The 16,739-nt window shown below is 49.8% G+C and overlaps 1 protein-coding gene across 2 annotated transcripts in view; it reads right to left on the minus strand.

The window, feature by feature from the left end:
- Window positions 1–16,739, minus strand: part of LASP1 (LIM and SH3 protein 1) — a 44,044-nt gene that overhangs the window by 5,725 nt on the left and 21,580 nt on the right. For both annotated transcript variants that reach the window (XM_077164564.1, XM_077164565.1), the window contains exons 4-5: window positions 14,066–14,173; window positions 90–249 (exon numbers count right to left, since the gene is read on the minus strand). In XM_077164564.1, coding sequence (XP_077020679.1) covers window positions 90–249; window positions 14,066–14,173 — 268 coding nt within the window. The remainder of the gene's footprint in view (window positions 1–89; window positions 250–14,065; window positions 14,174–16,739) is intronic.

The following is a 16,739-nucleotide window of genomic DNA, read 5'->3' on the forward strand; positions in this document are numbered from 1 at the left end:
TGGTCTGACTGTGTGTAGACACGGTTTCCTTCCCGTGCCCAGCAGCTGGCCTGGCCTCAGGCCCTCTGCCCCCAGAGCGTGGCGCTCACCTGGGGCGCTGGTTGGGACGTGGTGAGGTGGCTGCTGCAGCTGCTGCTCCTGGGGCCGCCGGTAGCTGCTGCCATCCTGGGACTCCCGGCGATCGGGCTCAAAGCCTTCGCCCCCACCAGAGCCCATGCGGCTCTTCTCAAACTCCTCGTGGTATTTTATCTGCAGGAGCAGAAGGCACTGGGTGAAGGATCCCAGAGCAAACCGGCACATTGCCACTCCAGATCCTGGCATGGGCGAGACTTCAGAGGGCTCAGGAGAATCAGGCTCTCATCCTGGGCCCAGCAGCTGTGCGCCCTCAGGCACGTGCTTAACCTGCTGAGCCTCGGCCTCGACCTCTGCAAAATGGGACACTGGTGTCTACCCCAGGTGGTGCTGGAGGAAGCCACGAGACGACAGATGCAAAAGTGTCAAAAGTGAGGTGTCCTTTTGATATGCCTGGGGCAGGGGCAGGGGCTGCCCTGCTTCCACCCTGGTCAACAACGACAATAGCAGCAACTCACTCACTTAACTTGAACAACACTTGCTATGTGCTAGCTGTTTTATATCATGGACTCAATTCACCTTGTCAGCACCTGTGAGAGGGTTATTACAGTCCCGGCTTAATGCACAAGGAGGAAACTGAGGCAGATTACCAACGTCAGTTGCCCAGGATGACTCAGATTTTGCCCTTCACGGGCCTGACGTCACAGAGGCCAGAGCCCAGGGACACCCTGCCCAGGTCCTCAGCCTGCAGGGTAAGGAAATGCCAGGCTCTCCTTAAGGGTGGGGTAAGTTGCTTCTCTCATTGGGTTCCCAGGGACGGTCAAAGAGAGACCCCAAGGGGTGGACATGTCAGGCTCCAACCCCTCAAGCCAGTAGCCACAGCCCACACCGGCTGTGAAGACACTCCTCCCCACCAGGAGACTCAGAACATGGGCCTCGGGATATTTGGGGACTGAGATGTGCGCCTGCTTGGGTCCAGCAGCACCAGCCACTGAGGTCACAAGGGCGAGGTGAGGCAGGCGCCCCTGTGCAAAGTTAGGGGAAGGTAGGGGTGCTGCCCTCCCAGGTGCGACCTCACTCTGTACTCCAGCTCCTCCAACCCACACCCAAGACCCAAACAGAGTTAGCCAGAGGGCGCAGCTACCCCAACCACCAGAAAGGGACCCAAGATCAACTGGTCCAGCCCCCTATCCTGAGCCCCAGCTTCAACTCAGACTTCCAGCCAAAAAGTAGTAGATAAACCCTCTCCTGTTCCCCTGTCTTGTTCTTCAAGTCTACTCCCGAGGTGCGGCCGAAGCCCAGGCCTCTAGAAATCTAGTTTTCCTGGCTAGATTCAGACCCCATTGGCCTGAGTCCTCCTCCACTTCCTGTCCCCTGTGGCAACCCTCTCCGGAGGCCAGCCTTTTCCTCCTCACACTTCTGAAAACCTGCCTGAACGTTCTGGGATTGCGCCAGACTCCTGGAGGGAGGACTGCAAAGGACCCAGCCTGAGGCCAAACTCTGGAAAACCAGCCGTGGCTCCCTGAGCCAGGCTGCCCCCGCTGGCCTCCCTTCCTCCAGCCTCAGCAGCAGCCCCTCCCCACCCCTGTCTGCCCAGGCCCGGGGTGGACCTCGGACAGGCTCAGGCCACCCCCTGCTCTGGGGGTTGGCAAGAGGGAGAGCCAGTCGTGTCTTCCTCCAGGCCAGGCACCTGCTGTGTACCCTGGCTGGAACATTCTGTGGACATGATCTCATTTAGTCCTCATCACAGCCCTGCCAAGAAGGTCTTCTTTTCACTATTTAACAGCCGAGGAAATGAGGTTCACAGCATTTAAGTGAACTAGTTCATGCCACCAAGCTTGAAACCAGGCCTGTGTCTTCCTGAAGACTGCACTCGTCCCATGACATTAGGCTGGCTCCTAAGGTTTCCTTCCACCAACCCTGAAGTTCCAGATACTAGAACCATAAACCATCGTCCAGTCCCTGCTTCTACAAAGTGCACTGTTCAATGTCTGGAAAGACCTGGAACTTGGCCATACTGTTGGCAGACCAAGTGACCCTGGGCAAAGCATCCAACCTCACTAAGCCTTGGTTTACCTGTTCAAGGGGATGACTTCTGCTCTCACCTACCTTGCCACAAAGACTAAACATAAGGACAAGTGTTTTTAAGAGTACATTATAGGGTCATATAGTGACCTACAGTGGCTTAGCAGGCAGAGTTCTCTCCTGCCATGCCAGAGACCCAGGTTATAATGCCATACAGGCATTAGTTGTTAATGGAAAAACCCTAACTAGAAGAGACAGCTAGAAGGAGGGTCTCCTTCCTGTCTCCTTTCAGGACTTCTTGCTGCTACTGAAAATGTTCTTTATCTACCCCCCCCCCACCCCCGCAGAGAGAGCTAAGCTAAGACCTAGCTGTGCTGAGTGCACTGTCCCCTCCCTACCCCAGCACTGTGGCTGGTTTATGGGGCAGGTGGGTCCCACACTGTTGTGGGGCCCCCACCCCAGGCCCAGCAGGGAGGAGATGGGACACCAAGGACAGACAGCTGTGAGGCACAGTGTGATGACTCACAGCTCCCGACCTCACTCTGTACTCCAGCTTCTCCAATCCACACCCAAGCCAGCCCAGGCTGTGATCCGGGTCCCTCCTAGTGCATGCCCAGCACCCAGCCCAGCAAGGGACAGGGAAGAGGCAAAATCCCTGTTTTAGAGCACACCCCATCTAAGGCGGCTTGGGAGACCCATATTTGGGTGCATCTGTGGCATTTTGCACCACAAGAAACACAGACGATATCCTGGGCTGCCCCAGTGAGTGTGAGAGTGTGCAGTCACTGCTCCTATGGATGCCACGTAAGGTTTGTTCCTTCCCACAACAGTCCATGACCAGGAAAACCCACTTCCGTAAACACGGAATATTCCCATGACCACAGCAGCCTTGCTAGGTTCTCTGCTTGCCCTGCCTTCCACACTCAGGGGATCTACTCTGTGCCAGAACTGGGCCATCTGCCAAGGCTGTAAAGATGAATAAGCAGGAAAGTGGGCCCTGCCTTCAAGGGATTCGTCCTACTGGGTAGTAGACTCTCAAACCTACAACTGCCCAACAGAGTGGAAAGGAGAGCAACTTGGAGGGAATTGAGGATGCTGCCTCCTGGACAGCCCCAGGAAGGCATCCTGGAGGAGGTGATCTTTCAGCTAAACTTTGAAGGATAAGGAGGATTGGAAGGCGGAAAGAATGGGCTGGGCATTCTGTGTGTTCAATTTAAGTGAATGGATGTTTGGGGGTGAAAGGAGCTCTTCAGGGTGTCCAGAGCTTAGGGATGGAAGACCAGAGGAGAGAGAGGCTGGCCCACCTCTGGACAGTGACTGGCTCAGCAATGGACACACAACTCAAGCAGGGCCAATCAGACCTTGGGAGCTTTTCCTGCAGGTGCTCAGGGGAAGCAGTTGGAGAAGGTAGACGTGGTGCTCCCAGTGGCCTCTGCTAACTAAAGAATGAAGCCCAGCAAGAGAAAGGAAGGAAGCCCCTGGATCCAGCTGTGACTGAAACAAGATCCCCTGAACTTCCCAATCACAAAAGTTATGGAGCTTCACATATATTGAGCACTCACATATACCAGCCCTGGTCTATACCTTCCCACATATTAGCTCACTTAATCCTCTCTGCAAGACTTTGAGGCAGGCACTGTCATATCCCTGACAGCCAGAGGCTGGGGAACTTGCCCAAGCCAGGTAAATGCTGACAGGGAAGAGAAGGGAAAGTATTAGGGATGACCTGGAGGCAGCCACACCTCTCCACATGCCTTCCTCACCGCTCAGGGGTGGTCCAGCCTTCTCCCATCCTTCAAGGTCCATCACAGCCCCTCATCCTTGTGACTCTATCCCAGGTAGAATTCAGAGCCCTTCATCAGTCCCCACAACACATAAGACAGAGCTGTGCTGTCTATGACCAGTGGCAAAAAATATGAAACTATTAAACTTTACCACTGGGGAAAGCCCTGATACTCTCTCAAACATTAGGGACTCAACAGGCAAAACCCCTGATCTTGAGTCTTGCTCCTATGAACTTCTTTTCTGTAGCAATGAAGCTAAGCCTACCTACATTTATGTCTAAGAGTTACTTTGCAGAAAACCTCCTTTGTTGCTCAGGTGTGGCCTCTCTTTCTCTGAGAACAACTCTGCAAGGAAAATCATTACCTTTCCCCCTACGTATGACATGATACCCAGGGGTGAAAGTTTCCTTGGCAGCATGGGACATGACTCCCCGGGATGAGCTTGGCCTTGGCACCACAGGATTGGCAATGCCTTCCTGACCAAAAGGGGGCGAAATGCAACAAAATGAGGTATCAGTGACTGAGTAAGTTCAAATAGAATCAAGAGGCTATTCTGGAGGCTACTCTAATACTTAGCTTTAGCTACACATTGCTAATTGCCACAGTTAGCCAAACCTTAACTAACACCACTCCTGTTAACCCTAAAGAACGCCTACGGCTCTATCTGAGACTCTACAAAAGTTTCACCCATTGAGCAAGGAGTAAGGGGTATGGTACGTATAGTTTTTTTTTCTCTATTATGATTTTATTTCTTTTTCTGTTGTCTTTTTATTTCTTTTTCTAAATCGATGCAAATGTACTAAGATATGATGAATATGCAACTATGTGACGATATTAAGAATTACTGATTATATATGTAGAATGGAATGATTTCTAAATGTTTTGTTTGTTAATTTTTTTAATTAATAAAAAAAAGTTAAAAAAAAAAAAGTTTCACCCATTAAGATTTCTTCCCAGAAACCTACAACCTCCAGATGTTTCCTAGGCCAGATAAGTCCTGAAACCCAGAGGGGTCAGCCTCTCCAAAACATAAACTAGTTCCATTCCCTTATCACATATTGTTGACACCCCTTTCCAACATGAAAAAATTAGAAAGGGCAATGCCCAAGCACCCCTAAAGATTGGGGAAAAGATGATTAAAGGAGAAGGAGGAGTTAAAACAGAGAAGAACAGGGGTTAACAAATTAGTTTGACTGCTGAATCACCATATTGATATTTCCTTTAGTCTCCAGTGTCTTGGAGCAGCTAGAAACCTAAAATTGTGGAACTGTACCAAACTTTCAAATCTGTTCTATTTGTTACAATGTACTTTGAAATGTATTGCTTTTCTGTATATATGCTATATTTCATAATAAAAAGTGTTAAAAACAACAACAACAATAACAACTGCAAAATAAAAAGCTCACTGGGCAGCCCAAAGCAGGTTCAAGTCACCTCCTATGAACACAACCCCTGAGCTAATGGTTTCGATATTTTTAAAGGTTTTTCTTGGTGGGATGAAAAAGAAGAATATGACTTGAAATTTCTCTGAAATTGAAAGTTCAGTACCCATAAATAAGGTTTTATTGGCACACAGCCACGCCCATTCATTTACCTGTTATTGTGCTACAACAGCAGAAGTGAATAGTTGTGACAGAGACCATATGTCTCACAAAGCCTAAAATATTTACTGTGTGGACCTTTACAGAAAAAGCTTGCTGACTCTGCTTGCTAAAATACTCCGATTGCATATTCCTATTGGTGAAACATTTTCGAGCACAGTCCCCTCAATACATAATTTTTGTAAGTGATATGTATTGCATAAATAATATATATTTTATAAATTATATACAGGATCACTTTACAAATGCAGAATCATATTGTAAACTTACAGCAAAAAAAATTTTTAAAAAGAGTGAGATGAAAAAGAACTAGAACCAGGAATTCTAAGGCTTCTTTCTTGCACCCACAGGGGGACTTGGTTACACCCCGCCGTGAAGACCCCAGGTGGGGGGGGGGGCCTGTTCTCTTCACTTTTCAGAGAAGACACCGGGGGCAGGAAAGGTGGTAAGGCCCTTGGTTTGTGTGCTCTGTGGTGCCTGCTGGGTGCAGGGCAGGCCATGGGGGGTGGGGGAAGAAATGGGACAGACAGCAGCAGGGAAAATGACTCCCCCTCCTCCCCTAGAGTTTTAGGGGAAACTCTAAAGCAGGGTACTTGGAGGAATTGCTGCATCTGGCCAGCTCCAGGCAGGCCCAGGCTCTGGAGTCCCCCCAGGCCTCAGACCACCTGAGTGGAGGCTCAGTTCTCCCTTCCGGGTCACCAGGACCCTGCTCTGCGACTGTGCCCGTGGAAAACAAACAGGGTGGGGGTGGGGGCGGACATGGAGAGGAGGAGGGACGAAGCCTGCCCTGTTGCCTAGAGCAGACAGAAGCAGTGACCCTGCGCTCTGGAAGGTCCTGGCCTGACCAAGTGCTGTCTTGGCCCGGGCTGACCCCTTTGGCCATCCCCACCCACGTTTTCTCTGCTACCCCCACCGGGTGAGAAGGACAGGAATTCACACTGCCCAGGCAGCCTTCCACACGAAGGCTGGGCTAGAGGGCACAGAGGCCTGGCCGTTCGGGAACATCGCCATGCCTCTGCTGGCTAAACAACCACTGCTGACTGTGGCCTAGCTGGGGAGAACAGTCAGGGCGGCCGAAAGCACGGACAAGGGTCTGAGTCAGGAAGTACTAGCCCCTTCCCTTCATGACAAAGCAAGACCACCCCCAAATGCTGAAAAGCCTACAGCTGAGCCCATTCCTAAGTGGGAGGGAGCCAGCCCTGGCTAGTCTGAGGACCCATGGGAGCCCCAGTTCCCATCAGCAGAGCACCCAGGGGTGAAGTTTTCATGGACACAAGGCCACGTTCTGCTCAGATTCCTGAGACAAAGGCAAAAAGTGAATTTCCCCAGCCCCACCCAACAGTGTCCCCCAGTCTACTGGCACATGGTGAGGGAAGACAAGGGAAGGGGACACCCCCAAAGGCCTATCTTACTGGTTTCTGTGGCACCTCTTCCCAGGCTCAGAAGGCAACCTTCCCTTCCTTCTTTTGTCCTGGGGGCAAGAGAGGTCAGCTTCCTGCACTTATTTTCTGTTAATGAAAAGAGCCCTGACCCCAAGGACCAGTGACCAGGGAGGGAAGGCACATATGTGGAGGCAGACAGCCCTGCACGGAGCCCTGAGGTGACGGGAGGTAGGCAGGAGGCACAGGGATCCCAGATGCTGGGGGCCAGCACCCACCCCTTTTGGGGTATGACTGTCTGCAGTAGTGACAGGGTGGCAGGAACCCTGGGTTCCCCCTACGATATGCCTTATCCCTGGGGGATCAGGAACCCTTCGCCTGACTCATGACCTGGTGAGTCCCTTCCCTACTCTGGGCCTCAGTTTCCTGTACTGTAAATGAGGTAGCCATGGTACCATTTAGACAGTCTTGAACACCCTGACCAGCTCTAGAAGCTCTCGAACACCCTGACCAGCTCTAGAAGCTAAGCAAATTCTAGAGCTGAAAACAAGTGTAGACGTGTGTATTTCCACAAGTGGCTGGTGGAATTGATCTCCCTCCTTAAAAAGTCACTATGTGTAAGATGTTGGGCAGTTAATTAAAAAGGATTGGCAAAGTCCCTTGAAGGACAGGAGAAAAAACATGGAACTATAAAGCTTTACCACAGGGGAAACCCTGATACTGTCTCAAACATTAGGGACTCCCAAGTCAATAGGCCAAGTCTTGGCCTTGAGGCTTGTCCTTATGAAACATTTCTGTAGTGGAGAAGCTAAGTCTACCTATAATTATGCCTAAGAGTTACTTCCAGAGAACCTCTTTTGTTGTTCATATGTGGCCTCTCTCTCTCTAAGCACAACTCTGCAAGGAAAATCGTTACCCTCCCCCCATGTGGGAAATGGCATCCAGGGGTGAAAGTTTCTCTGGCAACGTGGGACATGACTCTCAGGGATGAACATGGCCCTGGCACCACAGGACCGACAACAACTTCCTGACCAAAGGGGGAAAAGAAATGTAACAAAATAAGGTATCAGTGGCTGAGAGAGTTCAAATAGACTTGAGAGGCTATTCTGGAGGCCACTCTTATGCAAGCTTTAGCTAGATATTGCTAATTGCCATGGTTTGCCAAACCTCAACTAACACCATTCCTTTTCTGAACACCTAGGATTTTGTCTGAGATTCTATAAAAGTTTCACATACAAAGTTACTTTCCAGAAACCTACAACCTCCAGATGGGTTCCTCAGGCAGATAAGTCCTGAAACCCAGAGGGCCTGCCTTTCCAAGAACATCAACTAGTTCCAACCCCCATCCCATACTGTCAACACCCCTTTCCAACATGAAAAAGTTAGAAAGGGCAGAGCCCAAATACCCCTAAAGATGAGGAGAAGGATCAAAGGAGAAGGAGGAGTTATAACAGAGAAGGTAAAAGTTAACAAATGAGTATGACTGCAGAATCATTATATTGATATTTCTTTTAGTCTCCAGTGTCTTGGAGCAGCTAGAAGAAAAAACCTAAAACTGTGGAACTATAACTCACACCAAGCTCTGATATCTGTTCTATAACTACATGTTACAATGTACTTTGAAAGTTATTGCTTTTTTTGTATATATGTTATATTTCATAATAAAAAAGTAAAAAAAAAAAAAGTCACTACACATGGAAAGATAAATATAATTAGGGCCAAATGACCCAGGTAGACCAAATTAGTGACAGCCTGAACACAAACGACACCCACCCCCAACAATGCAGGTACCACCTGCTGCTATTAATATTAATAGCTATTAATAATCACATTTGCATAACGTCACACTGAATTCACAAAGGCTCTTCTCTCACGGCCTCCCTTAGCTCTGACAATAGTCACCCTAAAAAAGCAAGACATGTATATTGTAATTCCCATTTTACAAAAGGAAAATGAGCCTTAGAAGTTAAATGATTCCCCGAGGCTAAGCCTTCATGACTCAGGAACAGTTGGCTGGAAACAAGGACAGAGTGACAGCTAGATGAGCCCCTCCCTGAGAACCTGGAACAGGGTGGCCTCCTACCCAAGTCCACTCCCTGGTCCCAGTTCATGCCTGTTGTTCCGGCATGAGCAACACCAACTTTCACTCTCAAAAGGGATGATAATCATAAGTTTGCCCTAATGTGGAAAGAACAGGATGCTGGGAATGAGAACCCAGGAAAGGCAGCACAGAACGGATCAAAAGACTGAAAAAGGTGAGGTTGCAGGTCCCTCCTGCCTGTGCCCACCCGGATAAACTTTAAATACTCTCACTTTCCCATCCTCCTCTACCTAACAAATGTTGCTTTGCTGGTCAACCAATTGGTTTGTTAAGCAAATAGGTGCATCAGGGGTATTTAGCACATCCAAAAGGTAAGGAAACATTTTCCAGACTCCAAGGGCCTGGCTGATCCCTGCTCCAAATTTAGCAAAGTTAGAATCTTCCAAGAGCCCTGAATGAGGGCCCCATCAACCCCAGCAGAGCCCTGGGTTACAAATGGCCCTGGCGTCTGAGGAAGGACAGCACCACCTAACTGTACCTTGAGGTACACAGGGCCAGGGGCCACAGGTAACAGGAGCAGGGCAAGGACCCTCCTCCCCAGCCAGGACAAATGGATGAAAGTCCGTTTTCTCTGTAGGTAGACATTCTGTGCTCTCAAAACCCCCTGCTCCCCTGACTGTAGTGGAAATGAAGATCTGACTCTCTACAGTTCCCCTCCCACATGACTCTACATCATGCCTACTGAGGGTTCCCTACTCTAGCCAGGCTTTGAATGGAATAATCAACTCACTAGCTAGGGTTCTGGTTTTTATAACAATCTCCCCCAACTGCTGAGGACGTATTTTGTGTCCTTAGATGCATTACTTATTGCCCAGAAGCAACATAGCATTATCACCTCACTTGACAGATGGAAAAGCCAAGGCTGGAGACCAGGTAAGTGGTAGGTCAGTCAGAATCCAGCTCTACCATCAGATACTTCGTTCTCAATCACCATGCAATACTGCTCCTGGACCGTATTTTATTTTTAAAATGAATTTAAAGTTGCACTTAACTTCATTAGTCATCGGAGAAACACACATTAAAACTACAGTGAGATACCACGGCACATGATCACAATGGCTAAAATTAACCAATCTGAGGATGTGAAGCACTGGAAATGCTCATCACTGCTGGTGGGAAAGTCAATCAGGACAGCCCCTCCAGAAAACAGCTCAGAAGTATCGGGTAGAGTTGATCTGGTACAGTTGTTGGCAATACGATCCAGCAATTCCACCCCATATAAGCACTAGGAGACATGTCTGAGGATGTCCACAACAGCAGGGAAACAATCCAAATGACCATCAAAAAGAGAATCAACCAAATACAGCAAAATGATACAATGGGATGCTATACAGCAAGAAAAAAGAATGAACAACAGAGACAAACAAAAATACAGATGAATCTTTAAATCCAATGTTGCACGAGAGAAGCCAGACACAAAAGAATTCAGACTGTATGTTCAAAATCAGGAAAAACAAAACTAGAATGTTTACAGGTACAGACTTAGGTATTAAAACTATAAAGAAAAGAAAAGCACACACTTTCCAAGTCAAACCAGAGGGCTGTCTAACAAATTTCCTGACAGGCTGTTTGACTCAGCTCTGTTTGACTTAACTGTTTGCTATTGAGTAGGCCCAAACTCTGCAGACAGAAGCTAGATTACAAAATATCAGATGCTGACCTCATTACTTTTTACCAATAGAGAAGCAAATGATTTCTGCCTGTAGAAAAGATATCTTCAAAGTGTACAGCTTTATTGCCCTGAGGACATTAACCCATTCAGTACCGAAATGCAGAACCTTAACCAGTTCCCTATCTAACTGGACCCGGCACTTCCTTTCTCTGACAAAGCATCGCCTTCTGCCTCTTGTATCCTCCAGCTTTACCCTCCAGCTGGTTCCCTCTTTACTTAATTAAATAAATATACACTGGGTGCTCACTGCATGAGGACTGTGTTTTTTACACTTTGGCAGGGGTAGGGCATTGTTCTATCTCTTGACCTGTGAGATGACTACGCAGGAACTTACCTTACATGTCCTAAATCCAAAAACAAACAGAAAAAGCAAAAAGCAAAAACACACAGACACATACAACACACAAAATTATATTAAAAAAAACAACAACACGTAGGCAAATAGAACTATAAAAACAGAGGTTCTCAGGTTCAAGGGGGTTGCAGACCCCTCCCACCAGTGGAACCCAAAAGAACCTCCAGCAACTCCAGTTCCTCCTCTTAAAGCCAGTCGGGCTTACGACGACAGAGCAGTACTCCAAATGCGGACATGGCACAGGCCTAGCCCTCTCAACCCCACCCTTAAATGCTTTTCATGAAGACACGAATCCTCACCAGAGATACAAAACGCACTAGCATCCTTCCTCAAAATCTCCCAAGTGTTCTTGGTACTGGACAACAGCCAAACTTTTCAGCCAATGTTTACTTTTTTGGCCATGTCCCTTCTTTAACCAAGAACAGTTAAAGATAATTGACAACATGTATCGTATGCCAAGCGTTTGACATTTTCCTTTCAAGGATCTGCCATCCCCATTTTTAGGGTTGAGAAAACAAAGATTCAGAGAGGCCTGCCCAGCTGTTGAGTGAAAGAAGCTGGATTCTGCCCTCACTGTCTCTTCCCACCTCACCATCTCAGCAGGACTGACAACAGATTGCACACATCCAAAGCAAACACCACCTGGGGAGACCAGACACTTGCTTTGAAAATGATCTCACTAGTAAAACCTCTAGTCTGCAGCGCCTTCCTCTAGAGAAGCAAACTGTCATCTCGTTGCAAGATGGTCTGACCTTTGGAACTAACTAGGAGTTGTCTGGTGCCAATCTGGGAAGCAAGTGGCAAGCTTTATACAGAAACACTACTTTGGATACAGAAGGTGTGGCTCTAAACACCATCTTTCCCAAAACTCTTCGAGAGGCTGGGACAACTTAGCAATGGTTCCAAGTATAGTTTAAAACTCCTTAAGGGTTCCGGGACATGAGCAGGTCTGGCCCTCTCTGACTTAGGAGTTAGAGAAGCTTCTTCAGACTTGTAGTTAATGGTCCTCAAGCTTCAACGACTGCCACAGTAACCCAGGGAGTGTGTTTAAAATGCTAGTTCCTGGGCCCCACTCCCAAAGATGCTAATTCAAGCATGAATTCAGCTGCAAAGGTGGCTCCCAGGTCAGGTTCAAGTCACTGCTGGCCTCTCCTCTGCAAGTGAGCAGAGGATGCCAATCGGCTGATTGCAGCCCTGTGGTTACCGATAAGATCAGTATCTCCTTAAGTGTGGACGTCTCCACCACTAAGTTCGGTTAACAGGGCTTCCCTGATATTAACACCTCCAATAATGAGGGTGGGGGGTGGGGGCAGGAAGAGCAGATGGAATAGGTTAGGCATGGAGTTTTCTGGAAGCTGTCCAGAGAAAGGGAGGCAGAGATGACTGGGCGTGTTTGTTTGTTCTTGCCCCCATTCTCAAAGTGGGAAGCAATGAGTGAGTTTGTTGGAGGTAGAGCGGTTGGAGACCAGGACAAGTGTCAATGATAAAATACAAATGTCTTTGTTCCAGTTATCCCCACCAACCCTCCCCGCCCCCACCATCACCCCAATCTATTCCCCAGCCCCTAAGCCCTTTCCACATTGGTAGCTAAAGACATGACAACCTTCTATCCTTTACTCTTCAGAAGCCCTGGGAGGTGAGGCCAGGCCCTGACTTATAAAGAGGCAACTATGACAGACTTTTGGGGGACAAAGAGGTACTAGAGCCCTCGGGGGTTAGAACATGCTCCACTTCCTCAGGCCACTTATTTCAAACTGGGTTGTGAAAGCCTTTGAGAGAGTCTGCCGCCAGCATCTTTAAAAGATAACAGAATGGAAATATCTATACTCTTTCATGAAACTTTTGATTCTGTTTTCTCTCTAATTATATGCATGTCCATGTGGTGGGTCATGATAGAAAAGTATTCTCTATGTAGGTTTCAGTGAAATAAAGTTTTGCTGGTTCAGCTGGCTGCTGGCTGTCCTGGGCTTCGGAACTCCATGTGACTCGCTGCAGGAAGCCCACTCCAAGCACAGACACAGAAGCAAGGCCTGGCAGAGGGATGGGAGAAGGTTATGGAGCCTGGAGGTGGAAGCTGGCTGGACCAGCTTTAGTGCAGGGCCTTCCCCAGCCTCCGTTCCCAGCACCCCCGTCCAGAGCGACACTGGGCAACTCTCCAATTCCTTCCTGTTAACAGGCGTGTAGACAACTGTTTGCCCACTCCTTCATTTTGTAGAACCTCCTAGTCCAGGCTGGACACACCCTGCAGCTCTGTGCTCCAAGACCTGGGCACGGGTTATTGCCTCTGTTGCGTGTTCATGGTGTACAGCAGCACCCCACCCCCACATGCCCAGGGCCCCACTGGCAGCCTCCCCAGGCCCAAGGCCCAGAGTGAAATGGGTTGCTGGTCTGTGGCTCTGTCCCCTGGCCACAGGTGCCAGGGGGGATGCACAATGCTGGGAGCCATGAATCTGCCACTCATACTCCAACCCACCCCCGCTGTAGCCGCACCCTGCTGACTGTCTCGGGCCCAGGAGGGCCCAAGCCAGGGTGTGAGGGGCCAGTGGGCAATTCAGGCTGGGGTTTTTACACAGGAAGGAAGAGCAAGCCAAGGTGGGGGAGGAGGCCACAGGAGGGCGGAAATGACTGCAATGTCAGCACCCAGAGGCAGACAAGGGGGAGGCCTGCCCCTCCCAGCCCCCACACCACCCAGGTTTGAATTTTGTGCTAAAATGAAACACCCAGGCCGCATCCTGATGCTCACTATACCCAGAAAAAAAGAACACAGCTTCAGAGAGAGTGGGGTGACTTAGCATACACAGCCCTCCCTGCAAAGTCGCGCAAAATACAGTTCTTTCAACGCGGAAATGCTGCGTGGGCTGAGGGCGAGGAAGTCCGGGGGTGAACAGAGGAAAGGCATCTGAGAAGCCCAAATTCTCCTCTTCCCTCTGCTCCACCAGCCACCAGACAGGCCCACCCAGGATGACAGAGGCAGTGAATAGAAATGGCCTCATTCATGTCTGCTGGGTGAGCAGGGAGGAGCAGGGAGAGGAAGGCGGCGGGTCGGTGTGGGTGCCACGGGGTCTGGGGGGCTTACGTTACTGATCTGGTCCTGGGTCTTCTTGATTCTCTGGAGCTCGGGTGTGTCTGCCACCACACTGAAGCCTTTGCCCTTGTTCTTCTCGAACTCCTCCTTGTAGCGCACCTGAGACCGCAGGGAGGGAGAAGGACCAGAGTCAGGCAAGGCGAGCAGAAAGAGCGGCCTGTGGCCAGAAGCTAGGGGGTAGGGAGCCAGGGGAATGATCTGAACCAGAAATCCCCAGTGCAGTGACTCCTAGCCTCAGTTTGAAGCAGGAGCTTTTAGCCAAAGAGTGATATCGATCAACCCTAATAACCCACTGATATTTATTGAGTGCATTCTGATGCAAGCACCTTACATGAAGGATTTCATTTAAGTCTCACTATGATTAGCCCCATTTTACAGATAAAGAAACTGACGCACTGAAAGGCAAAGTTCCCTGCCCACTATCGCGTAGTAAAGTGGCAAATGCCCAGAGCCACCAGGGGGTAAGCCCTCCCTCTGCCTAACTCCAGACCTTTCCTAGCATATCCATCCCACTTGAAAGTGACAGGAAGGCAGAGCTCCCAGGACTGTCCCAACCCTCCCCTAGCCAGAAGAGGGCCCTACCCATCAGGAGCCCAGGGAAGTTTTTAAGTGGCCAACTGAGAGAGGGCTTTGCCAAGGGCCAAAGTTGGCAAAATGGGTGGTGAGATAGCCACAGGGAAGCCTCAATCAGCAAGCCTTTGGCAGGGCCTGGTGGCTTCCTAGAGCCTGCCAGGCCAACTTCTGAAGTCACAGCCACTGGAGAGGAAACTGGTGGGGGGCAGACAATGCATTTCAGAACAATGTTCCAAGTTCCAGGGAAAAAATCCTACTAGCTCAAGTCAGACATCAGAAAGAACTTCCCCAATATGAAAGGAATTGAAACATGAAGAAGAGCTTATTCTCCCCTTGGGGTTTTGAAGAACTGAATGGAGGCCAGCAAATGCCCCTGAGACAGGGAACTGTTTATTGGCTTCCGGAAACTTCACTATCCACCCCTGCAGCCAGCTGTTCCAGCTTCCACCAGCTGCCTGGATTTCCTCCACGGAGGCTGCACTGTCCTGGAGTGCAGGTCAGCCCAGGACACAAGGCTCAGGGCCTAGGGAGTTTCCAGGATGATGAGCCCAGGCGGCTCCCAGGTGTACAGTCATTAGCCGCCATGCAGAGTTGCAGCTCTGACCCGACCAACAGCACACACAGATGCAGCCATGTGCACATCCCCCAGGGGCCACGGGTCCTTGCTTGTCCCTTGAAGCCCCAGCTCACCCATCTTGGGATTCTTCTTCCTAAAAGGTTCCAGAAGAGTTTGGGGGAGTTGTGGGACCCTTCCTTTGCTCTGATCAAAACTAAAAAGGCTCGGATGTGCTGGCTCCCATGAGACCAGAAGTTAACACTGTCAATACAGGCACCAATACACCCTAAAGGCCCAGAACTTGCCCAGCCGGAAAGCCCTGAGCCAGTACAGGGACACTCAGTGGGCGGTTGAGGCCCTCTGGTAAGGGGCCATCATGGAAAGGAAGGCACTGAGATGCAGAAGCACTTCAGATACAGAAGCCCAGAATCCAAGGCTTCAGGTTTTAGTTTCCTTGTTTGTAAAAGGGTTTTCATAACAATCAATTAAAATATGGAGTGGGGGCCACATGCCATCATCTATGAGCACAGAGCCAGGCAGGACTGGTACTAACCAAGCTCAGTCTCTCACTAGCTGAGTCATCTTGGGCAAGTGACTTAACGTGTCAGGGCTCAGTTTCCACATCTGTAAAATGGGGCTCATGGACCAATCATTCCGAGCAATGGGGCACACTGCAGACAGGGGCTCAGTAAATATGACAGGGTAGGTGCAAAAGTGCTTTGCCAGCATGAAAGTGCGGAGCAAATGCTAGTCCCCACTCCTTCCTTGGCTTCCTAAGGGTCAGGTCCCTAATCCAGGGGAACAATTGCCATGGCGACACTGCATGATGTCAGCTGGTTCCCAGGCTCAGGAACTGCCTCCCCTCCCTGCTGGGGAAGGATAATTCATTTCACTGCTGGCACGGGAGACCTGGAGAGGCAAGGTTGGGGCCAAATGGGGGCTGAGAAAGAACAGAGGCCTGGGCTCAATACCACTTTGCTTTGAGTCCCTCGGCAAGTGGGGACCCTGGTGAGTCCCCCTCTCTGGGCCCCCTGAGGGGGGCTGCCTAGTTGATCCCTAAAAGCCTACCTGGCTCTGGAGTGTGTGACCATTTTTAAGCACTTTCAGGCCCCGAAGGTTCTGAGAGGCCATTGACTTTCAGTGGGGGTAGAAGAGTTAAAGAGTGGGGGGCCAGGAGAGCAGGGAGGGCCCTCCCTGGTGCCCCCATTGGGGATCCCTCATCGCCCAAGCAGGAGCATTTGCCCTGTCATTAGTGATGGCTCTCCAGGAGAGGACAGAGGTCCCTGCAGGAGAGAAGGGCCACCGGACCAGTTAGAGCAGGGCAGGACTGATGGCAGCGCTCCCCAAGCCCAGCCCATTGCTCTCTGCAATGCGTCAAACAGCTGCTGCCCACGCAAGTTGGCTTTTTAGTTAGTTAGCGGCCCCATGTCCCTTCTCCTACCCCCTAGGTACCAATAAGCGGTTGTTGAATGGAGGATGGACAAATCGAATGCAGACAATCTCCATGTGAACAGGCACATATCTGGAAAATAATTA

Source organism: Tamandua tetradactyla, chromosome 6 (assembly GCF_023851605.1).
Source record: "Tamandua tetradactyla isolate mTamTet1 chromosome 6, mTamTet1.pri, whole genome shotgun sequence".
NCBI lineage: Eukaryota > Metazoa > Chordata > Mammalia > Pilosa > Myrmecophagidae > Tamandua > Tamandua tetradactyla.